The 17,093-nt window shown below is 46.1% G+C and overlaps 1 protein-coding gene across 1 annotated transcript; it reads right to left on the reverse strand.

Moving 5' to 3' along the window:
* Positions 1 to 1,324: 1,324 nt before the first annotated feature.
* LOC115946161 (uncharacterized) lies at positions 1,325 to 3,803 on the reverse strand. Its single transcript, XM_034063815.1, has 3 exons — positions 2,197 to 3,803; positions 1,640 to 1,703; positions 1,325 to 1,449 (listed from the first exon to the last, which is right to left on the reverse strand). Exons 1-3 carry the CDS (start codon positions 2,647 to 2,649, stop codon positions 1,325 to 1,327), a joined length of 642 nt encoding a protein of 213 aa, XP_033919706.1. The 5' UTR covers positions 2,650 to 3,803.
* Between the last annotated feature and the right edge of the window lie 13,290 nt (positions 3,804 to 17,093).

Below are 17,093 nucleotides of genomic sequence, written 5' to 3' on the forward strand. Positions count from 1 at the left end.
ACAGCACTGAGCACATCGTCAGCTCTTTGCAGGTGCTGAACTGAATATATAAGATTAAGTATAATCGCACTATCACGTCCTATGTCCATTGAAAATACAAACTTCCACATTTAACTGACTTCAGATAATTCTGGAAGCTGCACTATCTTGGTACTAATAATTAATATGTAATAGTAATAATAATCATGACTGATAATGCTGCTCTAATAAGGATTTAACCCTACAGATCATTTTTATGAAAGCACTTTGATAATAATTATTTATTCTTACACCACAGTGACTAAAAAAGCTAAGGAAATTGAGAGATACATGAAATAACAAGCTTACGAGAGTGCGAATGTGCCGATCTGATTAAAGAAACAGTAACAAAAACTAAAGCTCTAAAGGAGATTCTTTTGGGAGAGATGAAAGATAGAAATTACACAGAACACCCTTAAGGCTACATCAACAGGACTGATGCACACTGAACTGTGCATCAAAGTTATTTTATTGTCAGTCTAGGAAACAAAGTCATGAATAGCATTTAATGACCTGTGGACCAGGTTGTCAGCTGTGTAAATAAGTGCGTTTTCAAAGGGCTGCGGGAACACAGCACCTACTATGAAAACACACATGTCCATGATGACATGTGACAGCCTCCCAGGCAGCTGCCGCCTGCTCCCAGAGCTGGCTGTGCAGAGGGCTGGCCACCCGCAGCCCACGGCCACTGGCCAGTGCACCCCCGCCGTGCCCGGGCAGCCAATGGGCCTCATTTCTGGAACAGCCTTGTAGACATTTGGGCCAAAGAGCACGGCATTGAGTGGGTATATCACATCCCCTACCATGCACCAGGCTCTGGGAAAACTGAAGGGTACAACGGGCTGTTCAAAACTACACTGGGAGCAATGGGTGGTGGGACTTTCAAAGCCTGGGATACACATTTAGCAAAAGCCACCTGGCTGGTGAATACCGGAGGATCTGGCAACAGGGCTGGCCCAGCCCAGGCTGAACTTTCACATACTGTAGAAGGGGATAAAGTTTCTTATGGCCATGCCGCGTCACCTGCACAATTGTTCATTTGGCAATTGCACTCAGTCTGGCATTTGAGAGGGAAACAAAGTCCTTGGGGCATAAAGAGAAGTCTTTTGGGAAGAGCCTTTGCCTAAAGAATCTTTATTGATTTAAGTGGAGTCAAATTGGAGGGAAAAGGAGCAGGCAGAGGCGAGAGCTGGGGGGAAAGGGATCTGATTTCTTGGCCCGAGCAAGTGTGCGCAGCGAGCGAGCGCAGGCAGCAGCTCCATGTCCTCAGCGCAGCTCCCTCGGGCCTGGAGCTGGCAGTGGAGCACTACTCGTCCACTCGTGCTCTGATGCAGGAGCAGCGGAAAGCCCTGCGCAGAGTCTTCAGCGCCCTTCTGAAGCGAGATGGTCGTGGCTGTTGGGATGCTCCTTTGTCCGGGGGGGCGGAGGTGCCTGCGGGGAAAGGAGAGCTGTAGGGTCGGGGCTGGGGGACCAGCGGGCAACCGCCACCGACGGCTTCCCCTGGGGGCTTTCCAGCGAAGGCTTTCAGCGCTGGTGCAGGGAGGGGAGGCCGGGGCACGGCCGAGCCTGTGCGCAGGCTGCTGCCGGCCTAGCCTGGGTGCCGCTTGGCTCAGGGACGTACCTGGCTCCTGCTCATCAAAGCCATGGGACCCCTCCTGAGAACGCGTGGGGGTGACCTGCAAGAGCTGTGGCACAAAAGGGTTGACATTAATGTCCTGTATGGTCGAAAGGTCCTGTTCCCGGACCAAGGCTTTGATCCTGATGGTGCAGTTGGTGACCAGCTTTGGATCATTCAGCTGGGACACCTCTTGGTCCATGTCCTTTTCCCATTCCTGCTCTTTCTCCTGTTCCTTCCCCTTTACCTCGTCCTTCTCACTCCCCACTTCCTCCTGTAATCACACTAGTGAGATGCAGGGGATGAGCGTGCTGCAGCTCAGCAGCACAGCAGCGGTCCCCAAGCCGAGGGAGGCTCATCCCCCTGTGCTGTGCCATCCTGTTCTTGGCACTCACTTGCTCCCCAGGCATCTCTGTCAGCGAAGCTGTGCCTTTCCTCTTGCCTGCTGCGGGGGAGACAGTGGCTTTGCTGGCCTCTTCCTGTTGGTCTCCAGCCATGGGAGATGCCACGTCTTTTTCACCCTCACATGCCACTGTTAGGAGATGTTCTTTGCTGGCCTTTACCTGAAGCTGTGTAGGCACGGGAGACTCAGTGCCCCGAACTGCTGCAGGCCTCCTTGCTGGCACTGTCACATCCACACGGCTTTTGTCGGTGTCCCCCTGTTCCTGGGGCTGCTCATCCATTTCCTGGATGACAGCCATAGCCTTGCACACGATGTCGCTCGCTACGCGCCTGGCTGCTTTATGGATCACCAGCTCAGCGGCAGTGGGGCCGAGCAGGGCAAATGCCTTTTTGTATTCCTCGTCTTCTGACTCCTGCTCGTCAAAGTCAGGGGGCAGTGGTGCTGGTGCCTCCTCCTCTTGTGCTACTGCAGTGAGAGGTGCGAGGTGCTCCTCTTTCTCTGCAGCTGGGCAGATGTCTACTGCTGTAGTCTCTTCCTGATGCCTTTTGTTGCTGGCATCTTTCCACTCCTCTTTCTCATGCTCCTGCTTCTCCTCCTCGACCGAGACCCCCATTTTCTCCTGTAATCACGCAAGTGAGATGCAGGGGATGAGCGTGCTGCAGCTCAGCAGCGCAGCAGCTGGTCCCCAAGCTGAGGGAGGCTCATCCCCCTGTGCTGTGCCATCCTGTCCTTGGCACTCACCTGCTCCTTGACGAGCCCTGTTATGGGGAGCACCACGAATCTCCCTGCCAGACTCAGCGACTGGGAGGCACCTGCCTCCTGCGCCTCAGGGTCGGTGGTGACAGTCACAAAGTCCTCGGTCACCAGGTGCTGTGAGACGTGATCCAAGGGAAAAGCGGTGGCATCTCCTGTGTCTGTCCCTGGGGTAAGGTGCGGTGTCACAGCCTCTGCCCCAGGGATCTCTGTCAGTGAAGCTGTGCCTTTCCTCTCGCCTGCTGCGGGGGAGACAGTGGCTTTGCTGGCCTCTTCCTGTTGGTCTCCAGCCATGGGAGATGCCACGTCTTCTTCACCCTCACATGCCACTGTTAGGAGATGTTCTTTGCTGGCTTTTGCCTGAAGCTGTGTAGGCACGGGAGACTCAGTGCCCTGAACTGCTGCAGGCCTCCTTGCTGGCACTGTCACATCCACACGGCTTTTGTCGGTGTCCCCCTGTTCCTGAGGCTGCTCATCCATTTCCTGGATGACAGCCATAGCCTTGCGCAGGACGTCGCTCGCTACGCGCCTGGCTGTTTCCTGGAGCACCAGCTCACTGGCAGTGGGGCTGAGCAGGGCAAATGCCTTTTTCTGTTCCTCTGCTTCTGACTCCTGCTCATCAAAGTCAGGGGGCAGTGGTGCTGGTGCCTCCTCCTCTTGTGCTACTGCAGTGAGAGGTGTGAGGTGCTCCTCTTTCTCTGCAGCTGGGCAGATGTCTTCTGTTGTAGTCTCTTCCTGATGCCTTTTGTTGCTGGCATCTTTCCACTCCTCTTTCTCATGCTCCTCCTCGTCCTCTTCTACCGAGACCTCCACTTCCTCCTGTAATCACGCAAGTGAGATGCAGGGGATGAGCGTGCTGCAGCTCAGCAGCGCAGTAGCTGTCCCCAAGCTGAGGGAGGCTCATCCCCCTGTGCTGTCCCATCCTGTCCTTGACACTCACCAGTCCACCCATGACTTGACGAAACCATCTGCACAGCCTATGGGAGCACTGATTGTCTCTTCTCAGATGGAAGAGCTTCCATTCCCAAGGCAAGTGAGTTAGCCATTCGGGCGTGGGTTGCCTTTCCTTGGGCACCTTCCACCGTCTGCAGCTTGGGCTTCTCCTGTCCTGCTCCTCCAGAGGATTCAGGGACAGCGGGGATGTCACTCCCACATGCATGCTGACATCTGCGTCTTCCTGCAGTGTCTCAGGACCCCTGGTGCCGGCCGCGTGTACCTTGGTCACTGGGTGCTGGGAGTACTCAGCCAAGGGAGAAGCTGCTGCTTTTCTATTGTCTGCTCCTGGGGCAAGGTGGGGTGTTCCAACTCCTGTCCCACGGATCTTCGTCAGTGCAGCTTCCCTTTGTTCCTGCTGTGCTCTTGGGAAGACAGTGGGTCTGCTGTGCTTTCCCTGAGCTACTGCAGCCAGATGAGAGTCAGGTCTTGTAGCCGACATTGCCATACGACAGCTTTTGGGTGATCTGTCACGTTTCACTTGCTGCGGGCTGGTGTTCTGGGCCAACTTGACAGATTGGCCCAGAGGCTTCTTCTCTTTCCGCACGGCTGTCACCTGCGTAAGCGTGCCTGGTTTGGTGCTGTGCAGGGCAGGTGCATGTGTGGGTGCCTTCCACTTGTGAAGGTCAGAGGAGTCTGGTGCCGGTGACAGAGGAGGGAGACGTGCCCTGTGCTGAGCAGCAGCGCTGCGAAGCTGCCGTGGGCTGGTGCTTGCGCTGCTGATGTTCCTGACCGTGGTCCTGCCACAAGCTGCAGAGCCTGGCGGTGTCAGAGGCGGCAGCCTGCACGAGCGGACGGCTGGCTTCGCTGAGAGAGGTGGTGGCCGGGGTGCAAAATTCACCAACGGTGGTAGATGCAGTTTCGGCTCTTGCCTCGCCTCAGGGATGGGGGGCAGCACCACTTGGTGCCGCAGGCTGCCCATCTGCAAGAGAAGCAGAGGAGAGTGGCTGCGTGCCAGTGTCCCTTGAGCCCAGGTCCCAGCTGTCTGAGCTCGGGCAGCTGGGCTCCCTTGCCAGCTGCAGGGCAAGGCTCAGCCGCCCAGGCAGCTGCCGCCTGCTCCCAGAGCTGGCTGTGCAGAGGGCTGGCCACCCGCAGCCCACGGCCACTGGCCAGTGCACCCCCGCCGTGCCCGGGCAGCCTGCGGGGCACGGCACGGGGATGCTCTGCTTGCTCTCTGCTGCACCTCCCGCCTGCCCGTCAGCAGCTCCCGGGCTCAGGAGGACGTTCGGCCCCGTCTCCCTGGGGCTCCCTGGGGCTCCCTACCTGCTGGGTGAGCATCGGCCGAAACCTCTCCGGGTAGCGCACCGGCGGCAGCGCGGTCCCATGGTGGGACGCCCCCCGGCTCGTGCTGCCCTGCGGCGCTTCCTCAGGCTGCCTGTGGGCCACCTGCGGGCAGGAGGAGGAGGAAGAGGTGTGTGACGGAGGCGGCTGCCTCGGCACAGCGACCCCCACAGTGCCGGCAAGCCCGGCCCTGGCACCGACACAGCTCCCAGCGGCCCCTCACCTGGCGCCTTCTCTTCCGGCTTGGCCTGCCCTCAGCAGGCTGGGGACGGGCCTTCGCCTCTTTACCGCTGGACATCTTCCACGTCCTGGGACGCTGAACTGCCCGAGGCTTCCAGGGAAATTGCTGCCTCCTCAGGGAGGCTGCTCCTCTGGACTGAGCTACTCCAGGGCTCTGCCTCCTTATATACCCCACGGTCACCATGGTGTCACACACCCCCCACGTCACAATGGTTTTTGGGCACGGGGAGCCCCCATACATTCCAAAGTCCCGGCTGTCTCCATGGAGACGCCCAGTCCCTTGACTGGTCCCAAACAGTCCCAAACAGTGCCTGGCATCTCCAGTGACCACTGAGGCTTTGTCATGGTGGCACCATTGTGCCCATGGCCACTGGGTATACCGTGGCTGCTCTGGGCAATCATAGAGTCAACCAGGTTGGAAAAGACCTTACAGATCATCCAATCCAATCCTTCCCCAGCACTGCCAATACCTCCACTAACCCATGTCACTGAGGGCCTCGACTACTTGGCGTGTATACTCTTGCAGGGATGGTGACTCCATCATTTCCCTTGACTCTTTCAATGCCTGACTTTACCTGAAGTGAAGAAATGCTTCCTAATCTCCAGCCTGCAACTCCCCTGTTGCAGCTTCAGGGTTGCTGCTCTTCTTCTATCTCCTGTTCTTTGGGAGAAGAGACCAGGCACCTCCTGCCTCCAGCCTCCTTTCAGGTAGCTGTAGAGAGCGATATGTTCCCCCTGAGCCTTCTCCACACTAAATCCCCCCCAGTCCCCTAGCCGTTCCTCATCACCCTTGTGCTCCGTGCCCTCCACCAGCTCCATTGCCCTTCTCTGGAGCGTCTCCAACACCTGGAAGGTGCATCTGTGCAGTTGTTTATTTGGCAGTTTGCCATGCCGTGGGTTTGCTGTGGTTTGTTTTAGTGTTATTGTTTTCCTGAGGGGCAGGGGTGTCAATAATTCTGCATTTTCACCTTTACCCAATATTTTACCCTCCAGTTTCCTTCAATGTTTCCATTCCTTTGGCAAACATTGTTTAGAAGAAAGGGCACTAAGTTAAATGTGAAGAAAGGGCACTAGTTTAGACCATGGTTACATACATTTAGTCTGTGAAAACCTGAAAATCCTAAATTTATATCTTCACAGAATGCAGACAGAAGTTTGCTGAAAAGGCAACTTTGCACTCGGCAAGGCTTTCACTATGTGAAGGAGTTCTTACCCCCTCTGGAATGTGTCTTCTCTCTACTTTCTTCTGTGCGCACGAGAAATGGATCTATATAACTAAAGTAATAATAATCCTCTGTGGCTTTTCAACATTTGGCATACTTGAGTTAAAGTCTGAGCAGAACTTACCAGCATTAAAAGTAAATGCACTTATATCTGTGCAGAGCCTGAAAACAGCAGTTCTAGATATAAGTATTTTAGCCTACTTGAAATCTGATGTATCAATTTTGGCAGTGTTGAAGACAGGAGAGCTTCCAGCATGGTTAGGGCCTGTGAAAATGGCACAGCGCAAAGGCAGTGTAACAAAGTTTGCAGCTTTTAGATACCCACATGTAAATAATTTCTATTCCCAGTACTTACAATCTAGAACCATAACCCTTTTAAACCTTGAGACTTATGGAATCATGTTGATGTGAAAGAGCAGGAGTCTGAAGCCATTTCAGTAATTACTCAGGGATGAGTAACTTTAAAGAGTCCCCTGACTTTGTTCCTATCTGTTACAGATCCCTCTAGTAGCAATGTGAGACCAGAGAGAAACAGATTATGGGATACACAAGAGAGAAGTCCCCAGATGGAGGGTTACTGAGCCATCAGATATAAATGGAAATCATCTACAGGGACCTGCTCATGGACTCCACAGTATTGTCCATATGCTGGCATTAGGGAAGCAGAGAAGGGAGCACTGGGTTTTGTCAAGAGTTATATGGGTGTATCCAAACCTGAGGTGTGAGGAATGGGGCAGGAGTGAGTCTTTGGAAGACAAGCTGAAGGAATTTATTGCAAGGGAAAATTCTGCAGGTTTTCCTCTTCAATATTTACTTAGGCAGGTAAGGAAATGACTGCACAGAGAAATATATAAAAGAACAACAAAAGATGCCAGGTTAACAGAAGACCTCTGATTGGTAAAACAGAAGCCCAGCCCATGGTAAGAGAAACTACACGATGTTAAGAAGTAGCTGTCATGTTTTGAATACCCATTATATAAACACTGTCTGAGGTTCATGGAAGTCCTGAATGGAACCAATGATCTCTTTTTTAAGGGAATGAACACTATTTCGTTCCAAATAAATATCAAGAGTAGCCTCCAGCAACAGAAAGCATATCTGAATAGGATGAGATCTTAGCAGATCTTGTTCAGGTTTTCTACACTACCGGGCGATCCTTCTCCAAACTAATTTGTGAACAAGGAGAACAAAGGGCTGGATGTTTCTCTGGGCACAGTCATATTTTCTAACTCAAGAGTAGATTATGTTGAACGAGAATACAAAGTCATAACACATAATCAAGCTATTAGCTAGGTAAGAATTGTGGGGAAGATACTGTGCCCCACAATGGATTCCTAACGTTACAGATGATAAGTAGAGACAACAGAAATCAGTGGGAAAATTTGGCATGCAGTGATTTCGTTCCCTGGGCCTCCTGCAATTTGCAGAACGCTGCAGAATTTCCTGGGCTGCTTGGTCAGCTTTATCATTTGCTGAAGTACACTTGGATTTCAATGCTAACCACCACCGCTATGAAAGGAGGGGTAGTTAGAAAAGGTTGATTTGCAAAAATATGTATAAATTCTGCAGCTTTCTATTTTTAAGTGTTCAGTTTACGGCTCCTGGTGGCTGCAGACATCTGTCTTGTCAGGGAATTCTCCATGGTGTTAACAGAAGTGAGGCTGAAATGAAGATTTAGGTTCTTGATTCCCATCATGAAGTGGGAACAGGGACTTTGATTCTAGAGAAATTAGAACCCAGAGGAGAATCATAAACACACACATTTTCTTTGCATAGAGATGTTTCTATCATTCCTAGGATTATCAAATAAATCTTGAAACAATTACATGAGCCAATTTGTGCAGCAATGGAAATAAATAGGAATTTTGTTAGGGATTTCCAGTGGGATCAAGATAGAGCCTAGCTGTAGTCAGTAATAACTCTCAGGACACCAGCAAGCTTAGAATCATAGAATCATTCAGGTTGGAGAAGACCTTTAAGACCACTGAGTGCAGCAGTAGAGCTTATTCTCCATGCTTAACCCCCATGGCAGGGGGTTGGAACTTGATGATCTTAAGGTCCTTTCCAACCCTAACTATTCTATGATTCTATGATCCTCAGGACAGGTGCTCTGTAGATCATCACAGTCAAGCTTTGTCATTCTATGTTACAAAGTCTTCAACCTTGACCTAAGAGGTTCTTCTTTCCCATTTCCCAACCCCCTTAAAAAAGAGAAAACAATAAAGGGGAGACAGAGAAATCATTCTTTATTCTAAGCTAGTGCTTTGTCTTGATTTGGTAGAGCCTTTGCTGTACATACACATACATTAGTTTTCCTAGTGTTCTGTACTTCCACTGTTAGCCAGTACTGAAGCTAGTCTGGGGCTGAAAGCAGTCTTAGTGTAGTAGAAAATTAGAAGCACAGCTTCTCTTGGGTAATTCAGCAGCGTTAATTGCATGACTTGGTAATACTCAGGGGAAACCTTCCAGGTGACATGTAAGGAAATAGCACACATACATCTCACTTTAATATGAAGGGGATCAGACTGCTCATCTCCCTGTATAATCTGTTGACAACTTTTCCCTTACATTGAATGATGACACGCAGGTGGAATTACCTTGTTCCATTAAGGATCTTTCGAAAAAGTATATATAATGGCAAAAGCCTGCAAAGGTGTCCTCCTCCCAAACACTGTACAAATCCTAAACTCTGAAGTTATGTCAAAAGAGTAAATCACTGAAAGGTACAAAATGTTTTCTATTTACTGGTGTGTAAGGAAAAGTAATACAATAAATTACTGTTCCAATCACCTACCCTGGTATGATGTAGGACACAAGATAAAAATGCACACTGTAGCTCAAAACAGAAGGTGCAAAGGTGACTTTTGAAATCCCTTGATCCCAAGCTAATTGCTAAGACAGTCCTCAAGCATAAGTTAGAGCAGTCTTCAACATCAGCATCTAAACATGTCTTTTGTTCTAGTCCAAAGCCCATTAGGAACCATGCCCTAATACTACAGGAATATTCTCTGGGAAAAGAATTAACAGTTTCCAGAGCCATTTGCTTCATCAGCCCAGAGAAAGCCTTATTTAACTCTTTGCATAACTTCAATAGTTCAGTAGCTTTGAGCACCCCCTGTGAAACTATACTGTATGAGCTGTTGCTCATAATTTAACAATTCTATAGTATCTAGTCAAAATATCCTCCTGATAATCAATGAGTTACTCTTATAATATCCAAGTCTATGAAGTGTCTGCTTTTTTGCTCCTCTGCAGAAATTAAAACCCCATAAACATCCATTAATCCCAGAAGATGGTCTGTTCAAACTGCATCCAGTAACCTTGGAAAAACTTTCTCGAGCCCAGTGGACATTACCTTGAAACTCCTGACTCGACTGGTTAAATGGCTAAAGCAGATATATGCCCCAGATGTTACCACAGATGTTTGTCTTGACTAGTCATTAAACTTTGATATGCAGACACTTGACATCAGATTACATTTTCTTATTTACCAGTGGAAATTTGATATTTATGAAAAACCCTTTTCCTATAACTGCTGGAATGTGGCAATTTCAGTGCATGGGGCTACCAGATTTACGCAGAAGATTCACAGATGAGCAAGGAGATATTTATTGTGAAAGATAAAAATATCTCCCTGTTTTTCCTGCAGGGTTAGAATGGCAGATGGGAGAAATGGGTTTGATTCTGATCACATGAGGTCACAGCATGCAGGAAGAGTACATGGGTGTAAAAATGACATAAGGCTAAAAGCAGTCGGCAATAGATCTCGTTCTAATATAAGACTTTTGTTGATCCTTGGATTTTCAGATGAGTCAAAGGCAGTTGGAAGCAGAAGCTACATGTTTCATGCTTGTAGCTTCTTTTCATGGAACCTGTGCCTTGTCCTAGTTGCAATAATAATAAAAACAAAGAAAAAACCACAAACCCCACCACCAACCCTCTCTCTCTTTATGCTTTATCTATTCCATGCCCCTTCTCCAGGAAGGTCAATATCAGAACCCCTGTGCTCAATAGTCAAACCCAGATAATATAAGAGAGAAACCATGTCAAGGAAACCTCTATCACCTGAACCCTGTAAGTTAAAGTCAGAAGCCCCAGGCATGTTACTTCTGAACTTTTGCAGGGTTACAGGCCTCCAAAATACATCAGCTCTGCCAATCGTGAAACACCCTGGAGCATATATTGGAAACATTCACTATCTTTTAAAGTGACAGATTAGAATCTCTAGTAACAAAGTTTTGCTCCTTTCCTTAAGCAGTCCATAAGCAATTCCACTTGCAGTGGAATAGTTTTGTTTCAAGTACTATCAGTGTGCCAAGGCAGCACTGGGCATGCAGCATCAGGAGTACAAAGGCAACTGTAATGCCTCACTAAGCCACTTACAGAATGATAGTAGATACCTGCCTCCCAAAAAATTGGAATCCCTTTAGATAGCGCTGCCTCTTTGAGTGGTCAAATGGAGTCCTCCGCACTGAAGTAAGTGAAAGGTCCTTCCTGACTGCAGACAGCACAAGACCATTCCCAGACACTGCTTGAGTGTCAATGCTTGGTAGCATTGAGCTACCATCAGTAGCTGCAATGGCCACAGGGTCCACAGCAGTTCCCATCTTAGCCATGTGTGTCCTGACCTCACCAGAAACAGAATACAGGCTCATGCCGGTGGTACTGGCCCAGCACCAAACTACTAAAATAAAGGAAGAACAAGGCTAAGAGGAACTACTCTTCAGTTTAATTTCAGTTGAAAGAAAAGATTTCTCAAACTGGGCAAACATTAATTTCAGAATCAGGAGTTGAAGACACTACGATTAATTGTGTCCTTCTGAGTTTGCAAACAACTGCTCTAGGAGATACAAGTGACTCTAATTTATAATGCACTAACCCTGAAACCTAATGATGGCAATTTAAAGTTTAGTATTGCACTACCTGATAGCACTAACAAAAGTATTAAGCTAATATGTCTATGTATAAATTCCATACAATCTCCCTCCACATGTGCTACAGACCTCAACTGTGCTCCTCACTGACTGTGTACGCAACATTTTGTCTTTCCAATCCTAACTATTCTATGATTCTATGATTCTATGACACAGCTATGTACTTTCAACCCAAAAACCAGCTCGATTTGCAGTACAGCACTGCACATAGAACTGGGGAGGACAAACAAGACATTACAAGATACACTGAATATCATATCAGAAGGAAAAGACATGGTGTGGCCCCTGCTCTGACTACATTATTAATTTTCATATTTAATTCATTAAAAAAACTTTAATTTCCACAAGGTTTACAGTCTCTTGCAAAACACAGCCCCAGAATCCTGACGTCCTCCTGCAAGATTCTGGTCAAGCTGGGAACATGAAAGAAAAAGACTAATTTAAAGTCAAAGCCCTAAGCCCTGATTGCACACTATCTTTAATGTTTAAGACTATCCTAAACAATTTTTGACAACAGTTTTGACAAAGGAAGTAGCTGTCTTTCCTTCAAACGTTTTCTGACAAGGGCCAGATTCTGACCGATATGTAACAGCAATGTAAATCAGAAGCTATTTCCTTGAAGTTAATAGAGATCAGATTCCAGGCTCATAGGCTTTTGCACACTGAATTTAACTATCTGTCATGCCTGCGAGGTTACAGCATAGACCTAAAAGAAGGTATGGTGTAAGATCAATGTTAAAGAAAGAGTTTCATTTAAACGACCATCTTTTCTCATCAGACATGACAGGAGATTTAGTATTCCAATATTATTGTTGAAACTAGAAGTGAGAGAAAAAATAAGCAGGAACGTATATTTTCATTTTATGACGGTGAACAACATTTCACATTGTAAACATATCTTGGTCTATAACATTTACCCAGTAAAAAAATTAATTTCAATACAGTCCTTATTGCTAGCTCTGCAGAGCCTCCCTGGAACATTGTGTTAATGATTAATATGAAGTCAGTGGAATTCCACAGTTGCTGAGAGTCTTGTGCCCAAGAATGAACTGCATTGCTAAATCAGCAAAGACAGTTGTCAAGGTAACCTCTATGTAATCTATTTAACTGGCTCCCAAAACACCAATCAAGGTCAGATAACGCACTCAAGCACCATATGAACACACTCATACAGCATAAAGCTTTGTATCAAGACAGCAGGGAGGAAAAAACCTCATTAGGAAGTAGGGGGAAAAAAATAAAATCAGTTTTGAGAAGTGTTAATTGGGATTGCAGTTAGCTTTGTGGGGAAAGCATGCCGCTCATCTGAATATGTTTTATCTATAGGAGAAGTCATTTCACTCCAGTTCAGTCTGAATGGAAATGTCCTTCTACTAGTGTTTAAAAAGAGAAACCCAAAAGCCACCCAGAAAGTAAAACCAGCCATGGATAAATTATTAATTTAATTTATTGTTTTATTAATGCAAGACTGGCATCTACAGTGATACAAAGTGCTCCTTTTCTTTTTCTCTGCAATAGATTCTTGTGTTACTTAACAACAAACAAAATGCCAGCTGCATCTCAGGGTTGGTGATACAGCTCCTTATGCAAGCACAGTTCCACAGGTCCTGCTCCCTTGCTGCCTGTGGGAACTGCCCATGGAAGCTTTCCAGTCATTTCTGCAAAGGAGAATGATCTATTTGGAGTCACAATGTGACGGGTATCCTGAATTTTAAGTTGTATTTACTTTCTGTGCATTCACATCTCTACCACCATAACAAGGCTGGCAACAGCCACTGGGGTCTGCAACTGATCTTTATTCCAACAATTGCTGTGCATATAAATCATCATCCTTTGCTTGATATTTGCTGCTTTGCTCATCTGGAAGCAAAGAATAGTAAGCATTATGAGAATTAAAAAGGCTGTCTGTTTCCCTTGGAACCTCTATACCCTTGTCTTCTGCTGGAAAGCTACTGTACTCCACAACTTACAGTCTCTGCTCTTCAGTGAACCTCTACAAGTATCCCTATGCTGCTTACAGTAAAAGTACGTATCGAGGGAGCTATTTCCTTCCTTCGGTTATACAGTGTCAGTATCGTGGGGCTGTGCTAAATCAGGACACTGCTCCTGTTCCACAAAGATGCCAAAAGGTCTTGCTGTAGAAATGGAGAGCTAAAAATAACAGCTTCAAAACTGCAGAAAGCAATCACGGTAAAAACTCTATAAACATCTGTGTGTTTAGACAATGGTTTTAGCCAATGCGACATACAACAACAACAAAAACTAATCAAAAGTCTTTTTTCAATGCAAAATGGCTGCATACTTCATATTTGAATTAAAGAAGAGATTAAATTCTGAGAGCTGAAATTCACTAGCAACTCTGCTTAAGTTACGGGCATTTAGCATTTCCCAAGGTTTCCTTTGTAAGTGTGTGAGATCCATATGCCTGTCCAGGACCAGCGCAGGCTATAAAATCATGTACTAGTTTAGGAAACAAGGAAGACAACTGCACATTCTAGTCATCCCCAGTGTGGGAGGGTGTGATGGTGCCACAAGCTGCTGCTTATCATGTTGCTGCTGAAGGCAACCATGTAGGCAGGACCCACAGCCTCCGCAGAACTACCCCAAGGACTGCTCTGGATCCACCAGGCCTGGAGTAACAAAGCTGCTAAGGTCCTTGACAAGACAAGCTTCAGGAGAAGACAAATGGTGTTGCATGTCACAGCATCTCACCTCACAGTATCAGGGCATATGTACTCCATGGTGCACCCACACGCATTGCACATCGTGGTTGTGTTGAAGCATATGCTCTTGATCTTCTGTCTCAGGGAAATAAGAGTATGGGCTGTGTAGGACCTCAGCCTTGTCCAGATGTGGAGTCAAGATAGATGTAATGTAAACAACTCCATTTCAACACATTAAGGATCCAGATACTATTTGTGATGTTAGTCTGTAAAGTAACTACTAAATAAAACCTGAACACATTAAGAACATTCAGAAGTGAATCTTCACCAGAGATCTGTTAGATACAAAAAGCTACAGACTCTGTTTTGAGGTCAAGAACCTGAAGAAGAGGCAAGCTAAGTGACTTGCTCAAGGTGAAACCTACATGCATGTGTCAGAGTCAGAGATGGATGCCAAGAGCACCCTAAAACCAAGCCCAGCTGAAGCACAGTGGTCTCTAGCTTTAAGAAAGCCACTCGATAGCTCTGAGCACCCACAAACCCCATAGATTTTTGATTTCACTGGGAGGTAAGAGCACTTGGCACTTGTCAGGTGTTAGCATAAAAGGAAGGAGCCTGTATATCTTGTCAAGCTCCAGAGACTGTGGCTGCTTTCAACAAGAAATTAGCAGCTTGTCTCTGGGTTTTGACATGTCAGACACAGAGGGGAGGACTGACAACTAATGAAGCTCTGAGACAATTACATTAACTCTCCCATGATGAGCTGAAATCCACCCCTGCATCAGTTGGCACCAGTATAATGAAAGTTGGGCTATCCGTAACACATTCCCTTTTGTGCCTCTACAAATACTGCTCTGACAGTGCAGATAAAGAGGAAAGTATGAAAATTGAAGGAATGCTCATTTCTAAGAAAGGCTATGTCAGAAGATGCTCTATACAGTCAATCAATATAACAGTGCTTCTTGTCCTGGCAAACAGGTGATAAGTCAAGTTTCAAACCAAACAGGACTGTAAGTACATATACTTATTTCAGTGCTTGAAGTAACCTAATATTTCACATCTCAGAGGGTGGTTCTGGATTCACAATAACTTGGGCTTTCAACTTGCCTTTGAATGCAGACCTGTCTTACTCTTGAGATAATTTGGTTACTTGAACAGAATCCATTTAATTTCAATCAGTACTCTGCCACTGGACATTTTCTTTTTGTCTGTATAGTCTGTTTTCTTTATTAATTCCAAATAGATTTGTAAACATGGTCTGTACTCAAAACACTCTTCTCTGCACCCATAAAATTGTTCTTACATTTCTAGGAAGCTTAATGCAGGCATAGGCAGCAGGTAACATTGGTTGTTCTGTGAGGGTGTTGAGCAGCCAGTGTGGGCAAGGCTGTCAGGAGATACCATTCACTTCCCACTCAGAACCAGGATAATATAGTCTGAATAGATGGCCAAATATAAATACACATATGGAAGATAGAGCAGGTTGGTCTTACTGTATAGCCACAAAGATAATATTAAAAGCCAGGAGCAATGTATATGAAAACAATCACACTTTCTGCACCATCTCTATTCTTAAGTTATTACAGTGAAAATATGGATACAGTCATTTCAGTCAGCACTCTCTTTAGGGAAGTAACTTCTGGAGGTCAACCTGAAAACATACCTATATCTAAGGGAAAACATTCTGCTTTCAAGGTTTCTGAGACTTTAAAAGGAAACAAACCAAAACACACATCAAGTATCTTGAACAATGGTTTTTGTTTACTTTAATAACCAAAGTTTTAAAAAGGGGGTTCTGATTTTTTTCCTATTAACTTTAAAAAAGGAAAGACTTAGTTTGCTTATTCCTAATGCCAACCAAATACAGTGGAAAACACTGAAGTAGTTCAAAATAGCAGGGGTGGGTTTTATGTATGTCCCCCACCCACATATGCATACACTTCAAATATACTATTAGAGCTGCATTCAAAAGCCCTGCAGACTTGGCCCCTATGCATGGCATCAGGCTTAACCCTTTAGAATCTCCAAAGGAACATGAACTAATCCATGCACTAAGACAGGATTTACAAGACAGGACTGTAACAGCTCCTGAGATAGCTGTTACTGTCTCTGTGTTGTTAATGTGTTTGCAAGATTAGTATTAATCACCCAGTAAGGGATATATCTGTTTTGAGAGCTTGCAATACATCCTTTACTTAGTATTAGGTAAATATCATGCAAATGAAAGAGCATACTGTATAAGCAACAAAGTATTTAATTATTTGTATATATTTTAAGAGTCTATAATAAAAAAAAAACTGTATTTTTCAGGGTCTGTTATAGGCATATATTTATCTCTCTGTGAATAGTGATAATGTAAAGGGTATATTCAATACTGTCCTGGGTTCATCAGTAGCAGCCATTTTTCTCCTTTTTAGTAGCTGGTGCAGTGCTGTGTTTTCCATTTTAGCCTGAGAACAGCACTGATAACACACTGATGTTTTAGTTGTGCTAAATAATGCTTAGTCCGATCAAGGACTTCTCAGTCTCATGCTCTGCCAGTGAGGAGGGGCACAAGAAGCCAGCAGGAAGCAGAGACAGGACACCTGACCCAAACTACCCTAAGGGGTATTCCACACCACAGCATGTCATGCCCAGTATAGAAACTGAGGGCTAGACTGCTAATCAGGTCAGGATGGGTATCAGTGGTGGGTGGTAAGTAATCTGGCTTCAATGCCAATGGTCTTGAAACTCATCAGCTCCCACAAGTCTCACAGTTGTTTATTCCTTAGATTCTTCTGGTCCATATCAGAATACAACAGCCAGTTACACTAATTCATCTTCATTTTCTGAAGTAAAAACACAACATGGCAACTCGGGCAAATGTGTAGATAAAAAAAGCTCTTTTTATCTCTTGATATCTCTATGACTGAATATTCCTTCAATAATAACAGATGGTTTTACTGTACCTGGTAAAGGCTTTGCTGGTGA

This window comes from Melopsittacus undulatus, chromosome 6 (genome assembly GCF_012275295.1).
Source record: "Melopsittacus undulatus isolate bMelUnd1 chromosome 6, bMelUnd1.mat.Z, whole genome shotgun sequence".
Classification (NCBI taxonomy): Eukaryota; Metazoa; Chordata; class Aves; order Psittaciformes; family Psittaculidae; genus Melopsittacus; species Melopsittacus undulatus.

Coding starts and splice junctions, on each gene's coding strand:
- LOC115946161 (XM_034063815.1), bottom strand. CDS start 2,649: ATGGGGGTCTCGGTCGAGGAGGAGAAGCAGGAGCATGAGAAAGAGGAG. Junction 1,704..2,196: donor CCGTGCCTACACAGCTTCAG/GTAAAGGCCAGC, acceptor TTTGTGCCACAG/CTCTTGCAGGTCACCCCCAC. Junction 1,450..1,639: donor CTTTGATGAGCAGGAGCCAG/GTACGTCCCTGA, acceptor CTTTCCCCGCAG/GCACCTCCGCCCCCCCGGAC.